At 35.5% G+C, this 23,387-nt stretch overlaps 1 protein-coding gene across 1 annotated transcript in view; it reads right to left on the bottom strand.

The window, feature by feature from the left end:
* Positions 1-419: 419 nt before the first annotated feature.
* The window catches only part of Ca-alpha1T (Ca[2+]-channel protein alpha[[1]] subunit T), a 183,117-nt gene continuing 160,149 nt past the window's right edge, over positions 420-23,387 (bottom strand). Inside the window, exons 15-37 of the mRNA XM_089734129.1 lie at positions 23,163-23,346; positions 22,517-22,727; positions 20,970-21,179; positions 19,935-20,052; positions 18,154-18,288; positions 17,316-17,471; positions 17,101-17,235; positions 16,719-16,884; positions 16,397-16,596; positions 14,957-15,252; positions 14,430-14,602; positions 13,325-13,494; positions 12,367-12,469; positions 11,809-11,969; positions 10,613-10,761; positions 9,656-9,848; positions 8,674-8,823; positions 8,154-8,315; positions 6,122-6,340; positions 5,356-5,548; positions 4,262-4,831; positions 3,941-4,170; positions 420-3,866 (exon numbers count right to left, since the gene is read on the bottom strand). Of these exons, the coding sequence (XP_089590255.1) occupies positions 3,087-3,866; positions 3,941-4,170; positions 4,262-4,831; positions 5,356-5,548; positions 6,122-6,340; positions 8,154-8,315; positions 8,674-8,823; positions 9,656-9,848; positions 10,613-10,761; positions 11,809-11,969; positions 12,367-12,469; positions 13,325-13,494; positions 14,430-14,602; positions 14,957-15,252; positions 16,397-16,596; positions 16,719-16,884; positions 17,101-17,235; positions 17,316-17,471; positions 18,154-18,288; positions 19,935-20,052; positions 20,970-21,179; positions 22,517-22,727; positions 23,163-23,346 (5,064 nt within the window). The 3' untranslated portion in view covers positions 420-3,086. The remainder of the gene's footprint in view (positions 3,867-3,940; positions 4,171-4,261; positions 4,832-5,355; positions 5,549-6,121; positions 6,341-8,153; positions 8,316-8,673; positions 8,824-9,655; positions 9,849-10,612; positions 10,762-11,808; positions 11,970-12,366; positions 12,470-13,324; positions 13,495-14,429; positions 14,603-14,956; positions 15,253-16,396; positions 16,597-16,718; positions 16,885-17,100; positions 17,236-17,315; positions 17,472-18,153; positions 18,289-19,934; positions 20,053-20,969; positions 21,180-22,516; positions 22,728-23,162; positions 23,347-23,387) is intronic.

The raw sequence follows: 23,387 nt of genomic DNA on the forward strand, positions 1-23,387 counted from the left end.
TTGAAGCGACAGCAGAATTGAAAACGGTTGTTCATTAAAAACATCTTATAAGCGGTCAATATATAATCATACTAGCTTTTGCCCGCGACTCCGCGTGGAATAGTTACTTTGGCATAACGCTATATTTTACCCCCCACTTCATTTACGTAGAAAGTGAAAATATTTTTGAATTATAGAATATAAAGGAGCTATTTAAGCCCCTATTTTCAAACATTATTTATTGGTGCTCCACTTATATTGGTTTTACCGTGATATTATATAGCCTATAAGCTTTCCTCAATAAATGGACTTTTCAAATCGGACAATCGAAAGAATTTTTCAAATCGGACCAGTAGTTCCTGAGATTAGCGCGTTCAAACAAACAAACTCCTCGGCTTTATAATATTAGTATAGATAAAAGGGTTTAAATGAAAGACAGATTTTAGTTTAAACTTTTATTCTTTCAACCTAACATGATGAAACTTTCGTAACTTGACAGATCACCAGCTAATACAACAGATGTACTCAACTATGAACATTGTTCATACCACTTAAAACAAGTAAACGATCAGTACAGAAAAAAAACTCATCATTATCACGTAGCTTATCATTTTTATCACGAAAATACTGTATACTTAAATTACTAAATTCCATTCAATCAATTCTTTTGTATGACGACGAAATCATAATATCTAAGGACTGTTTTTTTATTCTCTAAAATACAGATTTATTTAGACTAATTTTTTCATTCCGAATCGTTTCTTTTCAAGTTAAAAATGGCGAATACGTTAAATGGAAGACGCTGTACAGAAAAGTTAAGTTTTAATGGATGAAGAAGCACAAAGAATAATAAGTTAACTTGATTACTGAAGTCACTATAGAAGGGATGGAAGCAATGTAACGAAGGAACAAAGGCATTAATATTAAATAGTACAAGTTCGTAATGCAAGGTTCACTGAATTGAAAGCGGAACAGTTTGTAGTATTCGGAATGATTAGTCGACAAGTTGAAAATGGTACAAAATAGAGATACTGCTCATAAAATCATGTGCAATAGCTCATTGGATCCGGAATGACGCCTAGGAAAATTTGCTAAAAGCGTGTATTAGCACATAAAAAAATTGCAAAAGTTATAAGCAATTAAAGATGAAAAAAAATGGCATTTCGTTTTTGCCAATATTTCATAAACTATTAATATTTGAGAAATTAAAAAAAAAGATTCTGAAAGAGAAGGAAATTTCCAATAAAAAACTCCTAGCTCTCAGAACTCCATCTCCATTATTTATAATTTAAATTTAACGCTGCAAATAGGTCTACCAAATTTTGTACCATTTTCGACTTGTCGATTAGACTAGATTGAGTTAATTCCGTTTCGAGGGAAATCGTCTTACGTTATATAAACTTTCAAATAGCACACACAACAAAAACTTAATAGTTTCAACAAGATTCAATTTTGTAACTATCCACCGACTCTAACTACAGTATACATTTAAATTTCAGGAGCCTAATCAAGTTTAATCCATCGAGCTAACACGTTAGAAATAGGGAAGGCACAGTTGAAGTATAAAATTTATTGCTGACTTTCTTAACTAAGTACTTTTCCATTATCGTAACTAGGAGTTTGAAAGTAAGTTTTTTTTTTGTAATAAGCCTAGTTCTAATCGCTCTGAATATGCTTTCAAATATGTTGTTGCTCTCAACGGCTATATAACAGATGTGTTCAGTATTAAAATCGAAGAGTTTTAAAGAAAGTCAAAAGCGGTATAAAAGAAAAAGGAATTACAAAAAATTGCCAACGTATTCTTTTCATAGAATAGTCGTTGTATATTTGGCACTGCTCACGTCGATTCACATTAGATTAGTGAGTACTGATTTTTCAATCGTCAGATAAAAGTTAACGATCAATATAATTATAACCCGACTGAACTTCAATGCATCCAGTTCAATTGTTTTAGTTCGTCCAATAGTAATTTTTCATTTGTATCCATTGTACTTTATTTTTAGAATCACTTTTATCTGACAACGGAATGAGAGTCCTAAAATTAAATTATTATTTCGACCACAATGAAAACGAACAGTAATTCTGTAACTCACACTTGCACTACGAGTCTACTGTCTATGCTTATGTGCGTTTTACCAGTTAATAATCTATGTTATCTGTAAGAAAATATGATTTATTTATTGAGAAAATAGTTTGTAATACATTTTGAAAGAGTTCGCAAACGATTGGTTCCGTCTTAAACACATTATATTGACGAAATTCTAACTAGTAACAACAATCTACGAGGCTACACAGTCGTTCACTAATGTTTTAACATGATTATAATAATACAACTAAATACTCAAAATTAATAAAGATTTTTGTCTACAAATCGTTGGATTACATTTAAAGTTACTACCATAATTCAATGATTCGAAACCCGTGCTTAGTATTAAAATAAAACTAACATTCAAATTGACGCTCAATATATCTATACGATTCAACATCTGCACGTAAAATCTACGTAAAACCTAATTTCGTTACGTTATACTAAAAACGAAATTTTTCGTTGAGGTCTTAATGGAAATACTCACTGATTGAATATTGAACATAATCGATAAAACTTTAACAGTAAGCACCGTCCTAATAATAAAATTACGTAGTGAACTTCAGCTCACGTAGAAAAAGTCCCACCACAACAAATTGACTAGTTCTAAGCCCTATCTACACAGTTTTATACACTCTTAACTTTATTAAAGTCTCTTCAGAAGTCTTCGAACCGGCCGCAACTGGTTAAGATGAGAAGGTTGAATCGGAAATCACTAAGGAACTAAATAGTGTAGTACCTGACACGAAAATGACAAAGCATCACCATACTTAAATCGGTTGAAACAAGAATGCATTGGCACAATTTATATTCACATCAAATGTACAATGTTTAACAAACACTTTTGGCATTTTTGTGCAACCGAGTCCAATGTTCGACCGTATCAAGAACGTTCCAGAAGTGACAGGGTAGAGTAAAATATCGGAAGATAGAGAAGGAAGAGAAGCTTCATCTGGGATGCGATTATGTATCGCGTCTAGATGTAGACTTCATGGTGTAGCAGCGGCCGGCCGCGCCTGCACTAAGAACCACGCTCTGACAGTTCGACTGCTTCCTCCACGTCGGGCCGTCCCGTGTCGATCTTCCGCCTCTCCGCGATCACTATACGTATCTTTTCCTCCTCGCTTATAAGTCGGTCGATAGCTTCGGGAACCGCTTGGTTCTGTTGGTTGGGAGATCGCAATGAAGTACACGCGACGGCAGACTCTGTTGATGACCTTCGTTTGGGTCCGCTGAGTCGGACGCTCTGCCGTGTAGTAGGAACGGACAAAAGCGCGGGTCGCAAAAGTCTGGCTTCTTCTCCGCGAAGAGAGTTTCGTTTGTCAACCCTCTGCCTTCGATTTTGGGCAAAGGAGTCTCGTCTCGGAGGGCTACCGGGCTCTAATTCTTCGATGTCGTCAGCGTCGATAAATCTAGCGTCTTCTTCGTAGAGAGCGGCAGGTGGCTCAGATGCGGAGTCCTGTCGGCGGCGCCCGAAGGCGTGCGGCGAGAGGGAGGCTCGGCGCGGGGGGAGCCCAGTAGGAGGGAGGCCAGGGAGGAGCGCGTGGTGCGAGTGCATCGTGCGTCGGCGTCGGGCCGGTGACGGCAGCGGCTGCTTCGGCTCGCTGTATGTAAAGTTTGCGGGAAGGGATGGTACCTTGTTCAGTGGCCGTGGTGGGGATACGCATTCTTCTAGGGCTCGGCACAGTGCTCGGTCTTCTTCGTCGTCGGCTTCCCGTTCCAATTCGCGCTCGAGCTCAACGTCCATGTCGATTTCATCTTCCATTTGTTTGTGGGATTCTTCTAGGTGTTTCATTAGGACCTAAAAATTTTAAGCATTCAATGAATAACGATTAGTTACGAATTTATAAGTTTGAAAATAGTTAATAATCTTACAGCCACGACAACGTTGACGAGTACAAACTGTGCCATAAGCACGAATACTACGAAAAATATAGGCGCAATTATTGTAGACACGCAGCAGTTGCGAACGCAGTCCACTGAACTGTCGCAATCTTCCCGCAGAGTATCTTTCATTATACCATTCCAGTTATCGCCCGTCGCTACACGGAATAATGTTAAAAATGCCATTCCGAAATTGGCAAAGTGGGCATGTTCTCCAAGACCTAAAATTTATAATTTGTTTTAATTCTCATGTGATGAAAATAGTTTTTTTTTGTAGTGAGAGTAATACTTAATGTTGTAATTCTCACAAACCTTGGCACGGTATTTCATCGGAACATTCTAGTCTGCCAAATAGTTCTACTCCCAGTGCCGCAAATATGAAGAACAGCAGAAAAAACAACAGGCCCAGGTTTCCAACTTGCGGTAACGCTTGCATTACTGTATCTAGAAGGGCCCTAATACCCTTCGCCATCTTCAATAACTTCAAAACTCTTGCGATCCTCAAAACTCGCATAACTCTCATTATAGTAGGATTTATTGGAATTATATTCGTCTCTAATTCTTCTAAAACTATACCGACAATTGACAATATTACGATTATCACGTCCAATTGATTCCATTTGTCTTTTAGATATATTTTAAATCCCAGCGCAACGAGTTTCATTACTGCTTCTAATATGAAGACAGCAGTGAAAAAATAATTGAATATCTTCAAAGCGTATTGCAATGCTGGCGGCATTTTGTAATACTCTATAGCCATTGTGACCACGTTAAGACCAATCACACCAGCAATGGCTAAATCGAAGTATTTTGAAGTCACAACATTGTGAACAAACAGTCGTGTTTGAGAATAGTCTGCATAATATGGTCTTTGATGCATTTCTGGAATGAAAGAGTTTAAAGGTATTAAAAAAGAATAAAGATCTACACGAGTATATAGATCTTTGGCTAATCTATTGTTAAGTAATTAGTAGAGCTTAAATATCACAAAGTAACTACGCCTAATAATTCCATTTTCAAATCTTCCCTTCATATGCATGATTTCTTTCCGGACACAATAGATGGGATGGTGGTGCCAAACCATGCTAACTGATGACTCAACGCCACTACGTAAGACGCAAATTATATTTCCCTTCTATTTACGTGACCAGTTGTTCCTCGTCCTAGCATAACACTACTCCATCTATTCCTAGGATGCCAGCACGAGTAGATATCACCCTACTGCTTAATTCCACCGCGAAGCAGTTATTGTTTGAAAGTTACTTGGACTTGACTTCTCAAGGAGAGTGACAGTATTCAAGTTGTGACGTCTATGATGATTGCATTGAAAGAGTTGCAGCGCCCGATAGCGTATACTAAAAAATAGACAAATTAAGGAAAGAATATTAAATTTATTTGACACTTACTTCGTCTTTTCTTTTCCATCTGCAAAGCTCGTTTGGCGGCTCTCCTAACACGTTCTTCTTTTTCTTGTTCCTCTCTACATCTGTGGAAGTTTTCTACCACAACCCCCACGAACATGTTCAATACGAAGAATCCGACTAGGAGTATAAATGCAATGAAGTAGAGGAGACGCCATTCCGAGTAGTTTACTATTGGCTATTTGAAGAAAATAAAAATCATGGAATAAATATTACTGTTATAGCATCCCTACATAGTATAAAACAAAGTCGCTTTCTCTGTCCCTATATCCCTATGTATGCTTAAATCTTTAAAACTACGCAACGGATTTTGATGCGGTTAGAGTGATTGAAGAGGAAGGTTTATATGTATAATAACATCCATTAAATAGTGGAGAAATCAATAATAAATTACAGTTTCCGAAGCGAAGCGAGGGCGGGTCGCTAGTAGTTTATATGCTTTATATGAGTTTTATAAGAGTTTGTTGCGGTCCACTTAAATGGCTAGGTGGAGCCGATGGATATTGTGAATGCCATCATCTACATCGAGATATGAGGTCGAAGACTTAATTATTATGTGTAACTGCTGTATTATGTATAAAGTCATGACTGTTCCGCGGCAAAGATAGTCAAGATGACAGTTCCGGACGAACTCATAATGTTGCGACAACTATGCTTGAGCACTTCAGGAAATACCGCATTTTATATATTCTGTTTTAATTATTTAAATTTAGCTTCAAGTTGTATGTATTTCTTAATTTTTTATAATTACCTGTTGATCAACACCAACAGCGTCAAGGCCAGTATACATTATGTTCACCCAACCGTCCCTTGAGCTCAATACGAACAATGACATCAAAGCTTTGCCAAGATCATCGAAATTGTACTTCCTATTGACCCACACATTTCCTTCAATGGCCAGACAGTCGGTTTTGTTCTTAACGTTCTTTATATTCGCGCCTTCGCAATAGAAGAACGCTCCTTTGAACAGCTGAAAAGTGTATTTTGTTAGTGACGATTTTTTTTTTTGTAATATCGAATTTATCATCTTTCTATTTATTCCATTTCATATTTTTATGTCAGAATTTGATTTACTTTGATGTAGTCGTGTAGCATATAGAATATTAATAAGATATACACGACCTTCTGTTTCTATTTTTCTTAAAAAAATCTTTTCCCCTGACAAACGGAAATTATACGTTTGAATTTCAAATATGTATTTTGCTGTTTGATGTTTATCTTCTACGCTATTGAATAATCTGAGATAGAACAGATATTAGTTACTTTACTTTACAATTTATTTGCTTTCAAAATACGAACCTACTTAAGCTCAAGTTCATTAGAACCTCTTTGATTTTATTAGCAATTTACTGTATACACCTGTATGTTCCAATTACGAAGTCTCATGAGACAGAAGTTATTATTATGTTAATTTGTGTGTGAATTAATTGTGTAATGATTTAGATTGATTGTGTATTTTTTAAACGATGTTTACGACCATGAACAAAAATTGATTATTATTTCTAATTAAGCGAAACGTGAAGAGTTACGATGTAAGAAGTGTCAAAAGGGACTTTGTAATTGGAATAGTGTATAGTGCACATCTATACTATCTATCTATACTAATATTATAAAGAGGAAAGATTGTTTGTTTCGAATAGGCTCCGAAACTACTGGACCGATTTGAAAAATTCTTTTTCCATTAGAAGCCGACATTGTCCCTGATGAACATAGGCTTTTTTTAATTTTTTTTTTCAAGTTTCATGTGTGTTTTAATGTTTCCGAAGCGAAGCGAGGGCGGGTCGCTATAAAACATATTATAAAAGAAGAGTTTCTTCAAATCTCTGAATATTTGACACTTCGTAACCACTACAAATAGAAGTGAAAGAAGATTTTGTTTTCGACATCTATTCTTAAAGTAAATAAATACTGCTCGAATTATTCGCAATGTCGTGAGGTAAATTATGTCGAAATGTAAATTGTGAGTGAAGCTTGTTCATCGTGTTCGAAAATTTTGTTACTCTGTAATTGTTTTACAACTACGTGTAATCCGAGAGACGATTAGATCAGACGATGTGATGTGTGAGCGAAATAATTATACATTCCGCGGAATGTGACGTGTCTCGAAGGAATCCCATTACGTGATTTCAGGTAATGTTTTAGTTCATGTATTTGTAATTAGCGAAGATGAAATTAGATGTTTATGAAGTGTAAGAAGCGAAGCGTTGTATTGATAGAACTTGCGATCTTTCCCTTTGAAAATGATAGCGATATAATGATTAAGATCGATTAGTAATATCGTAAAATTGAGCACGCAATTCCAAGCGATATAATATGTTGATACGAAATATGACTTTTATTATGATATCATCAATATACACCAATGAAGACATTGTAGGTAATAACGCTGAAACTTTATGGCGATGTTAAGATTTTTGCGTGTTTTGTGAAAAAAAAATGGCTGGGAAATACGAAGTAGCTAAAGTTATGGACAGCCTATGGACATTCAGCCCGGGCTGAGTGAGGTAAATTGGGTGAGGCTTATGTCCAGCATTGAACGACTGTGGGCTGTTGATGATGGTGATGATAATGATGACGGACATCATTACGAGAATGCGGAGGATATTGGATATTGAGATATTGGCGTATTAAAATAGTCATTTTACGAATGCTACCCAAGAACATTGGAACAGCGCTGGGGATCGGAGTAATAACAGTCTTCCTCCTATAGTAGAAATGCTAAAATTATTATTACAATACCTGCCTTATTATTAATAAAGTACGGATTTATATATAAAACTTACCTGGACTCCTAAAATTCCGAATATTATGAAAAACGTGCAACAGATCAACACGATGTTTCCGATGGGTCTTAAAGACGAAAGTAGCGTTTGAACCACCAGCTTCAAGCCGGGAGCTCTGTTGATTACCCTTAACGGCCTTAAAGAACGGAGTAATCTGAATACCTGATGAGGATTAAGAATCAATTAGTCGAAAGAAAATAAGTAAAAGTCTGAAGAATATTTTTGGGGTCTCGAGAAAATGAGCACTCCCAAACAGTTTGAATGCTTAACGAAAAGAAAATAAATGGCATCTATTTGATCTAGATTTAATTTACGTTGTTTTGTGATTGGTTTTCAAATAAATCTTAGAATTAGGAACTTGAAATATGGAAATGGGATTGGATGATAATGTTGTACAAAATACGGAGAAAGAAGTTTTACGCATTTTAATTCGTATCAAAAACGTGGTACAAGAAAAATACAGTATTAATTTAATAATAAAGGATAGTCAGTAGTTAAATAGCGTCTAAATCTTCCTTACCCTGAGAATTCCGAAAATCCGTGGACTTGATTCTGATACTAATGACATTAATAAATCAATGATTGATATGATCACTAACGAACCGTCCATTATGTTCCATCCTGATGTGAAATATGCTTCGTGCCCATAAAACATTCCTGATGCAACCACCTGTGAGGAACACCGTATTTATGTATAGGAAGAAGTTATGGGCAGTGAAATGAATCAATTAGATATTTCAGCACTTTTTATGTTTACAAAAAGAGCTTGTTCAATAATTAATTAAATGAATCAAATATGCGGCTCTGGCCTTTTGAAGCTGCTATTTGTATGCAGAAGTATCTTAAACTTATTTCTTAACAAAAATTAAGTTAGCAAATGAGACGAATATCTTAGCAATCCATGTATTCATCGTACGGTTGCTGTATCGTGTCTCTGAGAGAAGATTTTGAAAAGCGCCAGTAGGCTTGCGACCCTGGTGTAGGTTTTAGGGCCCCTATTGATGCGCATGTAAACAGTACATAAAGTAACAGTTACCAAACAAGTAACCTCTGATTTCTGTTCCGATTTGTCGAATCCAAGCACAATCTCATCCAATCGAAATATTGAAACCAACTAAAATAAATAATGTAATAACTAAATAGTATTCTTGCTGATAAGTAACTATAAAAGTAATATTTTATATATAATACAAAATAAATATTACAAATATAAATTATTTGATACAATAGTTACAATTCCAAAATAGAAGATACTCAGTACAATTAAAAAAAAAAGAAGAAATACTCGCAATTCATTTAACAATCGAGCATTTTCACTGACATTTCAGATTTATATTCATGGTATTTAATTTATTTGTAGGTTGTCTTTTGTTTTGGGATAGCTTTCAATAAGAGAAAACGATAGTTAACGGTTTTGTGGTACGTCTCTTTATTAAGCACCTATTTATGTTCTAAAACTTATTTAATTACTTAAATTCTAATTCTCGAACCTCGAATCTTACCTTGATGAACATTTCAATAGCGAAAACAGCAGTGAATACATAATTGGCACTTGATAAAAACTGTCTCTCTTTAGAATCAGGCGGTATGTTTGGGCGTTCCATTGCAAGTGTGATGCAGTTTAGTGCGATAAACAGTAAGACGATATTGTCAAACCAACTTCGGGTCACTATCCATACGCAAAAACGTCTCATTCTGTTCAAAGAAAACTCTGGTCAATTTGTGGCTCATATTGGTATACATGGGTGATATAGATGTAAACTTGGTATACAGGAGGCAAAGGAATCTTCTGGGAAGCTCAGTATCAGACTATCCCAGTACAAATGAAAATAAAGTCGCCGTAGACTATATAATTAGATAAGCCGCCCGGTGTAACTATGCCGGTGTTCGAAATTCGAATCCCGCAGGCAGATATCAAAATTTTTTTTAAATGTATATGTTCACGGCCAATTTCCACGCTAAAGGAGTTGCATCGTGTAATAAAAATATAAAATTATAATTTGTGTAATTATTAGCGGTACGGCTTATTGTAAGCTCGCACTGATAGATACCACCATTCGGCCTATTTCTATCGTAAAGTGGTTGTGCTTCCTAGTTTATAAGGTAGGATAGGTGATCTTAAAGTGCATGAGGTCATTCATCTATGGGATTTGGTTATAACTCAACACCATATGTCTTTCTTCATATTCTTCTGTCCTTCTTCAAACGAGGCTAATTTTGGTCTTGAATTATTTGTGGAAGTCCAGAGAAGGTTTAAAAGGTAGATAAATATGAAAATGCTCGGAATTAAATAAAAATAACAATTTTGTTTTTCCTTTGACCGATTCCTTTTGTTTGTTTTAAGTTTATTTTATACAAAAGTTTAGGTCTTTTATTTATCGATTGAGGCACTACGGAGTGTGCCGGGTCTGCTAGTGTTTAATAAATTTAGTTCTATGACAAACGAAAACCAATCTTACTTGTTTTCCGGAGCGAAAATATAAAGAGAGTAATGTTCTTTCTCTTTGAGGCATCCAGTTGGCTCCATGAACCGGAAGAGATCTTTGAACCTGAATTGTCTTCTGTCGAAACGTGATGAAAAAATACACACGTTGTTGCTTATCGTTACCTGTAATAATGTATTTGTTATAATAAGGTTGGTTGAGGTAGTCATATTTTTAACATTGTTAAATATCAATAAATATTTACGTTGTTTTAAGCTCTACTTTTTTTTTTTTTGTTGTTGCTTAGATGGATGGACGAGCTCACAGCCCACCTGGTGTTAAGTGGTTACTGGAGCCCATAGACATCTACAATGTAAATGCGTCTACAATGTAAAACTTATATCTCAAGGTGGGTACCTTGAGATATAAGTTCTAAGGTCTCAGTATAGTTACAATGGCTGCCTCACCCTTCAAACCGAAACGCATTACTGCTTCACGGCAGAAACAGGCGGGGTGGTGGTACCTACCCGTGCGGACTCACAAGAGGTCCTACCACCACTTAAGATAAATTCGTTCGTATATTATCTTTCAAATGAAATTATGATATTTTTTTTATATTCTCCAGTTTTAACAAGTCTTTCACGAAATTAAAACTTATTATAGTGTTTAATCACTTTGACCGACCGTGACCACGAAAACTATAATGTATTCTAAAAGGTTGGAAATAATAAAATGATAATAATGAAAAGAAAATTAAGCCGCAAAAGTAGTTTTAATTAGGTTCATGAGGATTGATTCGAGGATTTGTGGCTTAAATGCATATTACTTTATAGGTTTTCTTATAGAGGACACTGAGTTAGGGCTGTCACTAAAAATATCATAGAGTTTGTCGTTTAGACCGACTATGGTATTGTAAGTTACGATCTGACAAAATCCTTTCGTAGAGGCCTACGGAAATTTATTCTAGTCGGACATCCTTAAATATCTTTGAACCAAAGGTTTGTCGATGCGATTTTTCCACCAGATACCCTAAAGAGTGTTAAATTCATAAAATAAATAAAATTCTTTATTTAACAAACTAATTAGCTCTACAAATTAGTATACATACATTGAAGAGAAAAGAAAAGAGTAAGTAGTAAAGAAAAGGAAAGAAAAGTTCCGTTACGTTTACGAGAATACTTTATTATGGACGCAAGTGTAGTAGAATTATTTTATGTTACAGTCTAACGTACCTCTTCATTAATCTGCTTAATGAGTGGAAGGGGCTGATTATTAGGTCTTGTCGGTAGCGTGGATACTTCGTTCCTCGGAGTCCGCGGTAACGATGGAACTCGCGATATTGTCGCAGGAGGCGGAGTCAAGTTGCTAGATTTCACTTCCGACACTGTTGTTACTAGATAAGATGTTTATTAGAGTTTATTGAAATAAACAGCTTACATAAACTAAAGCTAATTCTGTAAACAGGTGCATGGAAAGATTAATGGAACCAGTTTGTCGTTCAAGTCATTTCTGTGTGTGAAGCATAGGTACCAGAGTCGTTTAATCTTATTATTAAGACCACAAGGGTAGTTTTTTTGTTGGAAGAATCGTCATACGCACTATAATGCGTTTCATTATCTTCACCTGTATGTATTTTTTTTAGTTCAAATTCTAAAAAATTCTTTAAATTTTTGTTTATATAATATACGGATGAACATAGTAATAATTTTTTTGATGTTTTTCGTTCACTTTCTAAATATTTTTAAATAGGGAAAGACAATAAAAAAATCATTTAAGGTCCGTGTACCTACCGGCTATGTAGTCATTGGTTAGTGATAGTCGGTGTGGTTTAACCGCGTCAAGTCGTACAGTCGAATCCGAGGAAAAGCCTGCTTCCGGAGCCTTCCATGAAACCTGACAAAAATAAAGTAATTTTTTGACGTGAGCATTATAAAAACGACTTCATACAAATATTTAAAACGCTCGTAGTGCGAGCTGTATCATCGTGTTTTTCATCCGAATTCATCAGGTTTGCGCCAGGTGAGCTCACCTACTTGTTATGTAACGCTGACATAGCGTCTCAAGGATATCAGCTTAGGTGAGAAAAAAAAGAATATCCGAATGACCATGAAGACTGGACTGTATATTTTATATACTACTAGTGAATTTCGGCAGAGCTCTCTATGACATTTAAGTGAAATTTTGGAGCCACTCACGCCACTGTTTGTTTGTTGTTACAGTGTCAACGCATAGAACACGAGTCTGATATATAAGTAATCTTGAAGAACTGGTTATTACCGGCAAAGTGGAAGGAAAAATATCGCGAGGGTGCAGTCTAACGCGTTGGTCTGACTAGATTTGCAACATTCTTGATTCTACTGTCTACGGTGCTCTCCGAGTAGTCGAAGATGGTATAGCTTCGTGAGGGCGAAAGTCGTGGATGGAGATGGTCACGATCTTCGAATTTGGGGAGTAAGATGAGAGTAGGAGGAGATACAACATTATGCGGTATGATGATATTATATCATGAATATATTTCCTATGCATGATATACTTCTACCAGCGGTACATTTTGGCGAATAGAAGAAATTTTAATCTCTCCTGCAATCAAAATCTGTCCTGCACTAAGCCTTCCGCTCCCGCTCGGTAGGAAATGTCGTTTTGGGTAGAAAATGTTTTCTTTGGGTATGAAATGACCCCTTTGTGATAGGAAACGTTGTGAGCCTGTTTCTCAGTGGAATAGTATGGTTATGGTAAAGTAATACTTACATCAGGTAATAAGGGAGCGTTTTGTGCAGATACTTTCATGGCTGGTGCAGATAATACTCTGGGCGCGGGAAGTTGTGAACGAGATCGGTTGTTTGGGTATTCCGACTGGGTGTCGTTCTTGATCACTATCGATGAGGACAGAAGCAGCTCGTTCTTCCTAAGACCTGATCCTATAGCGGAGAAGGCTTCGATAAGAACATTGTAAAGTAGTTCATTATTTTTTCTTAGAAAGTTTTCTGGAGCTCACGATTCATCTTGTGTTATGTGGTTATGGCATCACCGTGCCACCACGCACCTAGAGACTGAAGGTCTAAATCCCTGTTGTATGATATAATGGCTGTCCCACTTTTTAAGCCGGGATGCAATGCTCCCTACCCATTCTACCACAAAACACAGTGTAAAAAAACAAAATGATCAAATCGCGAAATGAATTATCTAGGAAAGAAATGTATAATTTTTTTTAGGTCTTTAGAATTATAATTTTATAGTTAACATTTCTACGACTAACTCATTACAAAAGTATCCAATGTTTGGTGTTGTTTAGCATTAACCATATTAAATTAGTTATATTAACTGAAAATTATGCAGAAATAGCAGATAAGATCAGAGTACATATAACACATTTTTGGACGTCTGAAAATAGTAACACAGAGCGTTTTCTAAATGAGTCGTAAAGCAAAATAAGAATGGGAATTAAGGAGATTTTTACTCGTATACTGCAAAACCAAAGCTGGTTATAACGTTCATATATATGCTCATTTCATTTATGTTAATCAATTTCGTTATTACTTATCACATTTGGGAAAATAATTGACAGTTGATCAGTCTTAGGATTCCGTACATACTCGTAATAGCAGGTAAGTGCGATGTTTTAATAAATCTAAATTCCAAATTTAAACCACTTTTACGGTTTAATTTCCCGTTTATTTTTGTTTATTTTATCAATTCTATCAATACAGCATTTATATAGGTATTACAACTACGTTCGCAAGGAATCTATTAAGTTTTAATGTGTATTTTTGTAAATTTTGGAAAAACTAAAAAGTTTTAGACGCAATGATGTTTAGAAAGTTCGTCAAATTTAACTTGCGCGCTGGAAACTTACCGTTACAAACAGCGTGGTCTCTCCCATTGTTCAAGACAATCGCATCTGAATCAGATCCGGTCCTCTGTTTCGGTTTCCTTCTCAGACTTGGTTTGGATAGACGCCAGCTATATCCTCTTTGTACTCTGCATTTGTCCTCACCGTTGGCTGTAGTACTAACTATACTTATATTCCTGCAAATTTAATTTTGCTTAAGGGACTTAAAAATGGAGGAGGTTTTTTATTCGCTTTTTTTTATTCATTAGAATTTTTTTCTATGTGAATCTAAACTTGTTTTTTTTTTATTGAAAGAATAGTGGTTCTCCTTTGGTCCAATTTCAATTTTATTAATATCGGACCAGTAGTTTTTGAGTTATTGTTAATAAAGCATATTTGGTTGACTTCGACTACATTAATACTCCTTTTATTTTGTTGAAATCCTTTTTCCTTCTTTTTTTTTGAAACTTTGTATTATTTAGTTACCGAATAAAATCAGTTCTTATTGTAAACGTAAAGAATTGCTGAAAAAAATAAACAATGAAACTTACTTTTGTGAACTCAGTAGACTAGATTTGTCACTCGTGATCAAGCAATTTTCATCTTTGGCTATTGTGACCTGTAGATTTTTTTCTGGTAATACTGGAGACGGCATTGATTTTGGTGTGGTTGGAGTTGTGGGACTCGGTGACGAGGTCCGGAGCGGTGGAAGAGCGAGGGTTAATGGAGGAGGCGCCAGTGTTAACGGAGGAAGTCTTGCTTTCTCAGCACCGAGTTGAGCCTGAGCTGAATGCAGTGTGAGCGTGTAGCTATTCGGTGGTTTGAGTAGTCCGGGAATACTTGCGCACTGAAACCATTTATATATTTGTACCAATTTCGTTTTTACCAATACCCTACTGCTCAATAAATGCCAATTTAGAGGTCACCAATCTGATTTTTTTTTATTGCCTAGATGGGTGGACCTGGTGTTAAGAGCCCATAGACATCTACGACGTAAATGCGCCACCCACCTTCAGATATAAGTTCTAAGGTCTCAAGTATAGTTACAACAGCTGCCCCACCCTACCCGCGCGGACTCAAGTGGTCATACCACCAGTAATTGCCTGATTGACTGACTGCAGTTTTAATACGTTGAAGATATTAACTGTGTAGATGAATAACTAAAAATAATATATTTTAATATCAATTGAGAATGAACAATAGTAGATTTTGCTCTCTTGAAATGAATTATATATGTTCCTTTTCATGATGTAATAAAGATGATTTATAAAAGTCAAAAAACTTCCTATTAGTTTCTGATTGCGGAAAGTTGGTCGGGCCAGTATATTGATAGGCATGTTTATAAATATGTAATAGAAAAACTTTGATACTCTTATAACGGCTCATGACGTTTATTAGAATCATGATCCAAAACTAGCAGTTTCGATAACTTTTACTTATGGTCCTATTTGATTGAAATTGATAGTAAGAAACAATAGTATTGAAATGTTCGAATATTTTGTATTTTATATATGTTGATTTATGAATGAGTTTTATCATTCTTTATTTTTCAAAGGCAACGAAATAATACGTAAGAAATTACGCTCTTAAAAATAAAGCTCTTGGGGATATTGTATTTTTTTTGCCTTTTTGTGTTCGAAATTGGTTCGGTGGTATTGGATGTTATAAATTTTATAATATTCGTAGGAGACTTTTGCTAAAATAAAAGTAAATTTACACATCGAATATGTGACTACGACCATTGTAATTAGAACGATATTTGAAGTGAATTGAAAATATTGTTCCCGTTTTATGTATTGATATTATGCAACATGTGATACTTCTAGAAAAAATCAGGTTAATGAGACGTTTTTACAAAAGTACGATTTGAGCTTTCTAAAAACTTTAGTAAGCTTTGTTCATTTAAATTAATCAAATAATATTACTGCATAAAACTTGACACTCCTGCTTTTTGATGGTTAAAAAACAATCGGATTCAATCCAATACTCACAGATGTTCGATCGATTGAATCTAAACTAGAGAGCATGGATGATCGCTCCAGACTCAAAGTCATATTGAAATCTCTAAACGAAGCTCCCGGTTCCAAGGTTGTTGATGGTGAGTCTTGTGGTGTAGCTGCAGTGTGAGTTATCATTGGAACTGCTGCGGATTCAGCTACTCCTGCATTGCTTGCTAGCATCTTTGATTCCTAGTCAAAATGGATCGTTTTAAACTACTTAATATAAGATGAATGCTATGTATGATACATTTTTTACTGCTATGATACATTTCGGTATAGCATCATGTAGCAGCTTTGGGTCTCAGGTCTTACCTTTGTATATTGCATTTGTTTGATTGGGCGCAGTCCTTGCACAGGGTCGGATGGTGTGAAGATTTAGATTTACGTTTAGTTTTCATCGCTTTATCCTTGTGGCCATTTACGTCGTCTTTGGCTTTTCTAACGTCATCGGCGGACCTCCAATAGTTCTTTATTTCATTCTATATAAAAGGTTACATTTGTGGTCATGGTTATGTTAGTTAATACAAAGTGTTATTCTCTAAATGATTTATTAGTTGAAGACTAGTGTTTCACTACGTATTCTAATGACATTATATTTCTGATGTTCACTTTTGGCCGTACGTATTATTAATAATCGTATAAATAGCAGTTAACAAGCTGATGTACAGTACTTGAAAATAATAATTAGTATGTACCTGGGAGAAACTATCGCTGGAATGCGATGCCGAATTAGACTCATCGTATTGTAACTCATTGTTTTCAGAGAAACATTCACTTGATAATTTAGACTTTGCTAGTTCGCGTTGCTCACGTTCCCTTCTCTCATTTCGCTAAAATATTTCAATGACTCGTGGTAGTTTATTCACGGATTAATCACGGTCTAAAGTGTTTACATGCGAATCAAACCTACCTCCGAACTGAATCCTTCAACCAGTATAGCTACCAATAAATTAAACAGTACGTAATTCCCGAAAGTCATAAGCGCAACGAAATATAAAGCGGCCCAGTGACTTGTTTTCTCCATTCCGTTGAACAGTACAACGTTCCAGTCTTCTTGAGTTAATACCTGAAAGGTTCATATCAAAGTAAGGACCTTCGCTAGGGAGTGTAAGTCTTTTTACCACATCAAATATCTTCCAAATATTAAATTCTCTTTAATAAATCAAAATAAGCAAGGTGTGCTGTCATATTGTGTTCAAGTCGTGCCTCTTGGTGTTTGTAATAAATGTTAAGTAAACTCAATGTAAAAAAAAAAATTAACTATAAAAACCAAAACAAAAAAAAAAACGAAACATTTGTTAGTAATCAGCGTGTTTGTGTTAGTAAGTGTTGTGTTGTGTTAGTGTGTACTAATACATGGAAGAGAACACAGACGGCGATTTGAGTACACAAGCGTAGGGGTCCAGCACTTCGTACTAACGCCACTATTCGCTACTAAAGCAAGATGCAACTAGCTACAGCGCGATACGATGCAATACATTCAGACTAATCAAACAAAACTATCACGGCGTATCTCTCGCTTGTGCCAATTCCAACGATTCACAATCAAGTAAGGGATTTAACCTCATCTTAGATTCATCTTTTCCAACAAACAAAGTTGTTGAATAAGACAAACAACTCAAAAGCTCCGCAAATATAGATTGGTGGTTACGAGAAAGACGCGTTCGCTATCCTATAGGACATACTTAAACGGGATCGCAAATAAACCGACATAACTCCTAATGTAGCGAGGGTCGCGCGAGGCTTACCTGGAAAACGGTGACCGTCGCCCAAAGGATGTTATTAAAATGTTTCCTGTCGCATTCACACTTGGGATGATGCGAAACAATCTCGGGGCAGGTGCAATCACGCTCGGCGCCATTGTCCTCGACGTACTTGCAAAACTTACCACCGAATAGATACATGCCCAGTATACTGCACGTCGCGGGCCCGATGGAAAAATGAAAGAAAAAGGAAATGCTATGCGCATAACCGCGACTGACAGGATCTCGTCCCTGTAGCATCACGACGGTAACACTGCAAGCTCTCAACTCTCAACGCTATTGTAACACGGCTCTTAACAATTGATGCCACCTATCAGCGCTTTGTAAGTATCGTTAGATTTTATTTTATTAAACAATGCGTAAAAACAAATACGTATTATTCGAGAATAGTCCATCGGGATGTTTACTTGATTTGGTGCACATACGGAAAATGTGTGTTAGGAATATTTATGTACTTTATGACTTTCCAAATAATTAAACCATTATTAGTTCTACACTAATTTATTTATTTACATACTGGTGGTAATGAAGTAATTATTCATCGTGGGCTACGTGGTTAAGCAGTGTTATCGCCGTTGGAACGCTACCAACAACGGTTTTGTTAATTCTAAGTAACGAAGGTACTTTTAATTGACTTCGTGTTATGTAAGTGCAAATTTCTCGATAAACTTAATTTAAACATGAGTATTCATTCATATTTAAATAAAACGCCTCAATTATAAAATTATTCTGAACAAAGGTATGTATATGTAAATGCGTCAAAACATAATTTTCACAAAACAGGCGAAAGAAAAGTGCAATCAAATTTATATTTAAATAAAATTTTTCGTCATCATTCATTTTAATAATGCATTAATTAATTTCAAAATAAATAAATTCATCCTGAAAATGCAGATGAAATCATAGAAAGGAAAATTAGATGAGTGAATCGTTTTAATATTTGTTTAATTAATAAGAAGTAGAGAGATTTTAGAAAGGGGAAAGTATTTGAAAGTTAAGATTGTAAGTAAAGATTAATAAAAGGATGCTCGGGTTGTTACGAAACTAGTAGATCTTTATATAAATTGTTTTCTTATATATATATACATATGTATATACATATATTACAATAGACAATAAGATGAAAGGTGACCTTGATCTAGTAATTTCATATAAGAATCCTGAATAAAAGAAGCGGCATGCAAAGTGGTAGATCCTGTTTGAACTGAGTGCGGTTGTAGTTTATGGGGACACAGGAACTGACGAATAGATAAACCCGAAATTCGGCTCCAAACGACCTCAAGCTAACCTACTACTCAACCAAGCTCTCTGGACTAATTAATGTGCTCTCGACAACTTCTGATGGGATACTGCACGAAACGGCATGACAACGTGAACGTGACACTAGATGGTATTGGAACGATCTGTTACGATGCTTCTAACTCACTACGCGGGGACTAGAGTAGCGGTTACGCAACTGAACGCTTATTTGACAACGCACGATGCTGCAAGCGCCGTGTTTGCAACGGGGACTGTAGAAACATGACCCCCAGTAGTTGCAGGCTTGGTTAAGGCACGTCTTGCAGCAAAGTGGACTGTTGTCTGTGTACTCGCGTGGTTAGTCGATTAGCCGTCACAACCACAGTCTTCTGTTATTGGGATTGTCAAACTGTCATGAGAGTGTTGACCGCTGACGGACACCCGTTTTGTAAGCGTTAAGTAATGTTGCAAGTTCAGTCTGTTTCTGGATTGTCTGTTAGGTTTCTTAATTGAAAATGTTTTAATACCTGAAACACCGTGACAAAGGCCCACAAGAGCGTATCAAAGTTTTTTCGGTCGCACACTTGTTCGCCATGCTGGTCTTTCTCGCAGAATTTGCACCCGAAGAGGTTCATACCGAGGATGCTGAACGTTATCACGCAATATACGATTAGATAATACGGTTTCTTCACAATCCTTACCACACACAACGGGAGGATATATAATACATAAAGAGTAAATACATATGTCAAGAGAGGCTAATGTGAATGATTTGGTGCGAGGTGTAAACAAACTGAAGTACACAATAAGCACGAAAGCGTGATGTGACAATGATGATTGAAAAAAGATGTAAAAATATTATAAATACAAGAGGTAAAGTTGTAAAGAGTGTGGAAAGTGGCTGTGTATAGTGAATGTCAAAGACAGAGATGGTTCAGACGTATGAGGATAAGAAAGAAAGTAGGATAGCTCACTCACAGTTAGTGCACAGGTTAAGGGATGCGGGTGTGACAGTTAAGTAGAAATATTCGGAATTTCATATATATTTTTTATGAACGTTCGAATTACTCTTCTTTTGCTACGGAAAAATGAAACATCGGATTCAGCAATCGGGGTGATTGCTTGGGATTGTGATCTAGTATAGTATAATAGTAGCTACATAACACATGAAACACAGACAACATTAAGGATCTAGTTTTGTAACAGGGAATAGATATAGGAATTTCAAGGTCAGTTTAAAAATTTAAAATTTTTAGATTTGATTTAATAAATCATAGTAAGAACATAATAATGAACAAAAAAATTGTTTTAATTTAATTTACAAATTAATTTAATCATTATTTACTTTCCTTTTTATTAAAATTTAAAACTAAAATGATTTAGAAGAATATTTACTAATCATAATTAAAAATCAAATTATACAATACTTTTCGGTAAAATAAAAGTACCTAAATAATACAAGGCTCCTATTTGCATTTTTATGATTTCACACTTTATATTCATTTTTTAATCTGTCAGCATAATATCCATTGCCCTAATATACAATTCGAAAACATATTTACCTGAATATAAAGATGAATAGAACAAGCAAGGAGAAAAATACTGCAACGTTGTCCATTGTCCTCAGCATGACAAAAAGCTGTCTCCTCAAGTTCGGCATGAAGCGTACCAGTTTTAATATACGCAAGAGTCGAAATGTCCGAAGCACCGAAAGACCAGAACTTCCTGCCAAGTCCTTTTCGTTACCGTAGCTCTGTGCTAGCTCGAACGCACTGTTGGAAATATTAACCATTCAAACCCCGGCACGCTCAGCTGTGACATTACTCATTTCCATAAAAACCCTCGATTTCTTGAAAGTATTCGCATGTCACCTTTCTTATAATGTTGGTATTTTGACATCAACTATCCTTGAAGTGCCCACAATAACTATACCAAGTCTTATGATGGGTGAATAGTTTTTTATGCATAGAAAACAAACATTTTATTTAGATACAGTTTTTTAAAAAAAAATCTTCCGGCGTTGGTCGACAATGATTACATATACTACATGTAACACTATTATTATGTTTTGGGTTTCCAAATTCTATACCTAATGCTTACCAATAGCTTTTGAGTAAAGGTTGACGGTTACACGGACAACTGTACGAAAAACAGATAAACAATCTGACGCATGGACCAGGTGAAATTGAAAAGGTCCGTAATTTTCACTGTTGGTAGGACCGTTTGTGAATCTGCGCGGGTAGGTACCACCACCCTGCCTATTTCTACCGCGAACCAGTAATGCGTTTCGGTTTGAAGGGTGGGGCAGCCGTTGTAACTATACTCGAGACCTTATATCTCAAGGTGGGTGGCGTATTTACGTCGTAGATGTTTATAAGCTCCAGTAATCACTTAACATCAGGTGGGCTGTGAGCTCGTCCACCCATATAAGTAATAAAAAAATGATTTTTAATTGTATTTGATATCCTAATTTTTTTTCCTTCTCTATTAATTTTAGATTTCACACGATTGACATTTATACTTCGTCTAGTAAGTAATTGGAAGTGCATACAAGTTTCCACAAGCTATTAGCATCAACGTACAGCAAAAGGCGTATTAATTGTTTTAATAACTAATAAATTTTATTTTATTCAGTTAATCGATGACAATAGAAGCTAGGCCCGTTATTATAGTAATATAAAATATTACTTAATAAAGTCACAATTCGGCTGGATTAAGTGGTTTCTCAAGTAGTATTTTATGTAAATATTTGATACGGCAACGTTTGTAAACTACTCTCAATAGGCTCGTAACGGAATAGGAGTTTCCTCGCGAACAAGAAAATATTAAAACGATTACATATTCAGAACGTTCACTCATAGATTATGAAAAAATGACTGCGGATGTCTTATTAAAATTCCAGGCCATAACTCGACAAGATTGAAGTTCTCAAGTTTGTTTAGATATATCTAATGGTCTATGAAAGGTGAAATTACTGCCGAAATATTACGAAGTTACCTAGATAGTGCTTAATTAACAGCAGTTTTTTCATCGAAATATTGTTGTTGTTTGACAAAAGAAATGAAAAAATGAGTTGAAAATGGTTATAAGACTTTCAACACATACTTACCTGAGAATTACAATTATCCCATCGAATACGTTGAATCCGTTGGAGATATATTTAAAAGGGCCCTCAGAAATGATCTTGAAAACCATTTCTATAGCGAATATGGCCGAGAACACAACGTTACTGATCTCGACTATTACTGTGAGCTCCTCGGGTTGATTGTGGTACTCAATGCCCATTGATAGCGTATTGATCAGTATAGCTAACAGAATACCTGCAATTTGGGAGCGCTACGTTACAATCGTGATTGTGATCGGATTTAGGGGAAAGGTCAAAAAGTGTACTTGATAGTTTTACGTGAAAAATTCTGATGTAGAAGATTTTTTGATTGTATAAAGATGAGAACAAAATTATTTGGAGATCAAATTCTGGAAGATTTCTATACAGATTACAAATGATAATTTCTATAAGGAAAACAAATATAGAAACTTTTGTCATAATTAAAAAAAAATTGCAATCGTTCTAATATGATATTTGATAATTATGAATTGATGAGTTTTTATAATACATATGTAAATCTAAATTATAAAGGTATATCAAGAATTTCATTCAATGGGATGTCCAAGCACTATTTTCGGGAAAGAAAGGTTTTGTGTACGAGAAAATTATTATACAAAATAATTTCCTTATTTTTTTTAAGTTATAGTACCTTGTTGAAAGTATTTATGATCGGCAATTTCCTTTATACGTTTTCGTTTATCAGAAAAAAAATTGGAAAAACTTTTCCAGAACTTGCAGCATGCGTTTCTCAATCTGCCTTTTCTAGTTTCCTTAGCTGCAGCTTCGGCCATCAATAGATCAACACAGCAAGAAAAGTCTTCAATTTCTATAGTCTGTAGAAGATTTAAAATATATTTCAATTAATTATCGTACT

This window comes from Bombyx mandarina, chromosome 17 (genome assembly GCF_030267445.1).
Source record: "Bombyx mandarina strain Sakado chromosome 17, ASM3026744v2".
Classification (NCBI taxonomy): domain Eukaryota; kingdom Metazoa; phylum Arthropoda; class Insecta; order Lepidoptera; family Bombycidae; genus Bombyx; species Bombyx mandarina.